General features: G+C 43.2%; 1 protein-coding gene across 1 annotated transcript; it reads right to left on the reverse strand.

Annotated features, from left to right (window-relative positions):
- Positions 1-1,381: 1,381 nt before the first annotated feature.
- Positions 1,382-5,684, reverse strand: LOC110987067 (uncharacterized). The gene is made up of 3 exons (XM_022249488.2): positions 5,514-5,684; positions 4,109-4,534; positions 1,382-2,494 (listed from the first exon to the last, which is right to left on the reverse strand). Exons 1-3 carry the CDS (start codon positions 5,545-5,547, stop codon positions 2,043-2,045), a joined length of 912 nt encoding a protein of 303 aa, XP_022105180.2. The 5' UTR covers positions 5,548-5,684; the 3' UTR covers positions 1,382-2,042.
- Positions 5,685-5,891: the final 207 nt, after the last annotated feature.

The raw sequence follows: 5,891 nt of genomic DNA on the forward strand, positions 1-5,891 counted from the left end.
TGTTAAGGATTGACTACTAAATAAGAATCAGAAGAGCATTCACGTACTTTTTAGACGAGGGAAATGTTGTCATATGCTGTTTGACACAATAAATGTTGTTTGGGTAATAAAAGAGAACAGGCGGAAATGGTTTGTGCCTTTAATTTCGTCGTGTCTTTCATCCATGAGTGGAAATCAGCAAATCTGAATTTCCGCAAGCATGTCCAGTTATTTGTCAGTTCATGAAAAAATGGCGAATATAAAACCGTAAAAATTGGTCAAACATCTTTGCAAGAACACCTTTATAGACATCAACACGTGTCAGGCGACCAATGCGCTCAACGTCTCGCTCAAAGTATAGTTCAATGTCTTGACCCTTGACTGTAGTCTGCTTCATAAATCGCGTCCCATGGTGGCGCTAATCAACTTTGGTATTGTAGAGAAGGAAACCAGACAGTTTGCTGACGTGGAAGACAGTCACACCCCCCGGAGGATGATCGGATGTTCTTGACTGTGTGTTCTTCTGTCCATGTATAGGAGGCAACAGAACCAATGAACTTAAAGGTAAATTCAGTAGGTCATTGCCGATGACGGAAGGAAAAATCGTCTTCCCAATCTCCTCTCGATGGTTTTTTTGCTCCGATGTCAGTCAACCCCCGATCAGTCTCACCAAGGTTATAACGAACAAGAAATAATATTAAACCTATCGTGAGAGAGATTTGCTTGTATTGATTCAGGACTCATCGGTGCAATGAAGTTTACAATACAAAGTCTCCGGAGAGGACATAAAGCATGCAAGGATCTATGCTTAAATGTAAACAAACCAGCTTCTGTATCGCCACCTATAGAATCAGATGATTTCCAGTATCCCCATGTTCAAATTTCTTACACTACTGAAGCCACGTCTTTCTTGAGAAGATGAGGGGGGGTATGGGACCGTTTCCAAAACAGCAGACACCATTGTTGTATGCATTAGTTTGGCTTTTGTATTTCTACGTACATGCAAGTCAGAGTCTGGAGAAAAAAAGGTCAGACGTGACACATCCCACTGGCAGGTCTAAAACAGGGGAAGGAAAAACAACGTCTAGAACCAAACCTCACCTAAATTGACAGCTAAAACCTCCACATCATTCTAAGGTAGACCCCTCCGTGCTCTCGGCGGGAAAGATTCCATGATCCTAAGTTGTTGTTCTGCTTCGCTTACTTCAGTTACTTCCGTTCACGGGTGTCACTATTTCCCCTTTCCTTTCATTTTTATTCTCCGTTCTTAGTTTTCCTTACAGGCCGTGATTTCGCCGACAAAACTAACCAATGTGGGGGGGGGGAGTGACACCCCCGACACCCCCATCTAGCGACACCCATGCTTCCACGAGTGCTGGTAAATTTAAAATAATAACCGGACTGTATTTCTGTCTCAATCTTCGTTTATTTTTCACACAACTGTTTGAGCCATGTCATCATGGCATGTTATTTAATATTTATTTCAGAACAAACACACAAGAAAACAAGTGACGTTCCATTTCAAGGTACAAAACGTGTGTAGGATGGCTTTACAATACAAAAAATGACATTTTAAGGCCTGAAAGAAGTGTTCTGTTTTGTAATGAAAGTTGCATGCAACTTTGTCACTATAATCCCCGTAGTGACAGCAATTAAAGATTCGACCTGATGACCAGCATCGGAGTATTCAATAGGTAGGTCTTCAAAATGCATATTATTGAATTTTCTACCAAGATGGTGCAGTTTTTATCAAGAACAGGTCTTATGAATCAATATTAAAACGTGCTGACACATTTTATTAGTACCTATTTGCGAACGTGCAGGCATACACGTAAAGTGGAAAAACTAAAGTCAGCGTTTTGGATAAAACAAACTGTTTCAATTGGAACTTTTTCAGGAAATAAATTATAGCAAATACTCATTTAAAAACTCCGATAATCAGGTTTTAATGCTTAATATTGGTTTATAGGATAAATTTATCAAAAAGTTTCAAATTTTCCACGTCACTCTCCATTCTTTGTATAAGATTTTTTGTTAATAATCAGAGAGTCTATTTCTATGTTCTAAATAGAGCTCAGATATCCGGAATGTCTTCTCTTTTTAACAAAACAAGCAGCAGCCACTGCAGCAATGGCTAGGACCACGATACCGAATACTATGCCTACTGCCGCACCGGCTGTCATGCCCTTAGAGTCCGACTCGTCTCCATTGCCAGCACCAAAGCCAGGTGCAAGGTTCTCGGGGCCGCCGGCCAGCCCGGGCATGTCCGGAGTTTCGAAGGCCAGACCGTAGCCGCCGTTAGGCAGCCGCGGGCCCGTGCTACCGCCGAGCACTACTGGCCCGTCCCCGAAGTAGTCCGGGTTGATCCGTTCGGCCGAACCTTGCACCCGGCCTGTGCCGGGCCCTGGATAACCCTCGGCGATCTTTATGCCGGCCTCTCCTTCGTCGCCCTGCTGCAGTACCTGCTGGTTGGTATCGATTTCAAGGTCGTACAAAACATTGGTCCAAAGGTCTCCTGTAAGGGAAATCAAAACCCAGGCGTGATGACGTTCTTTTTTCAAACTTGTGTGATGGATTGAGTATGCAAAGAATTTTTAAAATTCACGATGTGTTATGTGTGCATCAGAAGAAATTGTGAAAAATTGGCATTGTTATTGCTGACGTCGTGAAAGTCAATTTCTGCATTTTCAACTCTATTAGAGGGTGAATACATGCCTTTATGTTTGCAAAACCCCTTTGTGGTGTAGATCTATCATTGTCATGTACTCAGACGAATGAGCTGGACACCAGACATTGTGTAAAATTCTGGAGGACACATAATTCGTTCATCGAATGTTGTGTCAAATTCAAGTTACGTTCTTGGTAAATGCAAATTCTGGAATCGAAGTATGTCTGTCTCTTTTTTGATCATTGTGTGGCTAGTAATATCATTTTCTTGCATAAACACTGCATAAAGAATAGCAATAGCAAAGCAACAACAAAAAGAAAATAATACAAATAATGACCTGATGATACGAACAGCCAAAACAAAGAGCATTTAAGTGGAAACAAAAAAAGGTTTGGCGGTGGCGGCGGTACAGCTTCGGCAGAAGGCTCGTTTTGTTCAGGGGTTAAAACGCACAATACCCGACGGATTGAAACTACCACAATCTGTCCATCAGATTTCACTTTTATTTGCTCAACTCCAACCTTCTTCACTGCTTCACAAAATCTACATTCCCGCTCAGTATCAAAATACGCCTCCTTTCCTCAACTGTAGTGTCTATTTACAATTTGGCTCGATGGTAATTCTAGACCCGAGGCCCATTTCAAATGGGCCTCCTTGACAATTGCTTAAGGGCATAGGAGTAAGAAACGGATGTAAGTTTTGTCAAACACATTTACAGACAAAGTTAATAAAATTATAATATTATTTAGTTATAATGATTATATCCAGTGCCGTTTTCAGCATCGTTTGTGGGTATAGATGAGTGCGGATATACAAACTTGAATAATACGGTCAAATATAATCGACTGTTAATTTGCCTTTGGTCTAGCCATTGGCCCGTTCATTTATAGTCACTTGGCTAAAATAATTTCGATGGGGACGACCAACACAATCGCAGAAACCTCTGCTGCCTGAACGATAATAAAAAAAGATGTAATTCGTTTACTTAAATTTATCCAGCCCCAAATAGGTGTTGACCTTTACTCAGTTCAGAGGGGATAACACCTCATCGACTTTAAACCGAGTACATGTTTTTAAATTACACTGTATTTATTACAGTATTGGGGGTGTGGTTATGTTTGTGTTCGCTTCAACCGGTGACAATGTGTTAGTAAATGTTCAGCGTACTCTGAGCTTAGGGACATGGTTTTAATTGCACAAAGTTCAAGGTTTACACGGAACCGATGACAACTCGAGACTGGCGCCTCTGTCTCACTAGGAAGACGGCCACCAGGGCGAAGATACCGATGACGATCAGCACCGCTACCACCACTCCCACGACCGTGCTGGCCGGGGCGGCAGCAGAGATGACCTCGTTGGCGTCTGACTTCTTCTGCATTTCGTTGGCGTTGAAGTTGCCGCCAGCGATGAGCCCAGGTAACAGATCTGAAGCACCGCCGCCACCGCCGTAAACTTTCTCACCTGAACTCCTGCCGGCTCCCGGCAGGGGCTGCGCTCCCGCCCCACCATTGGCGTTGCCGTTCAGTACGCTGTGGAAGACGTCGGCGTCGCCGAAACCGGCCAGCTCGCCAGAGTTGCCGGTCTGGGCGTTGGGGTCAGCGTTGGCGTAGGGGTTGCCGTTCCCCACTTGGGGGTCACCCATGGGGATGGGGTTGTGCTGTGGTGGGCTAGTGCTCGACCGACCAGGCATGCTGCCGCGGTTGCCCATGGCGGCATTGGCGGGGGGTGCTGCCCATGGTGGGGGTGTCTTGGAACCCGTACCAGCCCCAAAATCATTGAAGAAGGGGTCCCCGTTTTGAGCAGGAGCCATCTGGCCATGCATTTGGCCATGCATCTGGCCATGCATTTGGCCATGCATTCGGCCATGCATTTGGGCAGTAACCAGCCCTGGAGACAAAACAGAAGAGGACTATCGATAACCAAAATTCAAAAAAACTTTAACCCTCACTTCAAATTTCAGCGAGAGTCTAGTTTAGTTCGAATTTCAACAAATTAAACTTTCAACATAGAAATCGTATTTCTGATTTGTAAAAGCAAATTATATTCCCCTTAAAAGAGAAATCAGCAAAATGTCTCTGGCACTTATCCGTTTGAGGGTGACTGAGCAAGAAACCAATTTTAAAAAATAGAAAAGAAAATCAGGACTGAAATGCTGGTAGGTTTGAAGGAAATTAGATCTTAAAATTGAAGTACATAGATGTATTTCCTTTATTATTAGAGTCAGTTTTTAAAAAATTGAGCCCACACTTTTAAATAGTCATGTTCCCTTCACTCTTTTGACAATTAACTATATAGACAAGATTCATGTGGGACAATAACGGAAAACTAAATTGAAACATAAACGTAAAAATAAAATTTGCGGATGAAAAGTTTTTTTAGCCTGTCGGGGAAAGGAGCAAACAAGAAATGAGTCATCATGCCCATTTCCTCCTATCATTAATTTTGTTCATTGTGTACCACCTTCTATAAACAAGTCAATTTACCTCCTGTTTCGACCGTCTGGTGTGCATTAGTGTCTCAAAAATGGAACACTTGTAAAACAACAGTTCTCGAGAGCTTTAAAAATTCTTGCGTTATTATCCAAGTATTTCATCTTTTAAAAGCCATACTTCCTATTATTTAAACTCAGGTTTCATGCGTTACAAGCTTTGCAGCATTCAGAAATAGGACTTACTTTTTAACTTACTGAAGAGAACGTTTGGATCTTAATTGAAAGACTGAGGAAAAATACGTCATTATAAACCTCAGCTACCAACAATGCGATTTCCGGTGTGGTAAGTACACAAATACAAATATTCATTGGGTGGTGCTGTTTTCAGAGCTCAGAGATCATTCCATCCAAACGTGTAATGACGGTGATACTCACCTAGAAAGGGAAGTAAAGCGAACAGAAATCTCATGACGATCGCTCGATGCAACTTCAGGAGGAACAAGCGTGGCTGAACTGGTAGTTTTGCAGACACAGAGGCTTTGACTCCCTCTCTACTTTTACGGCAACCTTCCGAGTGACTGTTAAGTTGGCTGGGTTCGACCCCTTATAGCGGCAAACCTTCGGTGGGGGGGACTGGCTCATCCAGAGGCCCCGAAGGACAAGGAGCACTGTGTGATTAGGCTAATTCGATCAGGATGCGTAGCACGGTGACTCGCCGTTTATATCCCTCCGCTCTTATTACAGGTCTGGTTTCTTGAGGTCCCAAGTGTCACGAGACCGCGGCGAACCCACGCACGCATTGACGCAAGTAGA

This window comes from Acanthaster planci, linkage group LG05, assembly GCF_054643075.1.
Source record: "Acanthaster planci isolate LZ-2023a linkage group LG05, COTS_SCS, whole genome shotgun sequence".
In the NCBI taxonomy this organism is placed as follows: Eukaryota; Metazoa; Echinodermata; class Asteroidea; order Valvatida; family Acanthasteridae; genus Acanthaster; species Acanthaster planci.

Coding starts and splice junctions, on each gene's coding strand:
- LOC110987067 (XM_022249488.2), bottom strand. CDS start 5,547: ATGAGATTTCTGTTCGCTTTACTTCCCTTTCTAG. Junction 4,535..5,513: donor CGCTTTACTTCCCTTTCTAG/GTGAGTATCACC, acceptor TTTTGTCTCCAG/GGCTGGTTACTGCCCAAATG. Junction 2,495..4,108: donor GGGAGCCGGCAGGAGTTCAG/GTGAGAAAGTTT, acceptor TTTCCCTTACAG/GAGACCTTTGGACCAATGTT.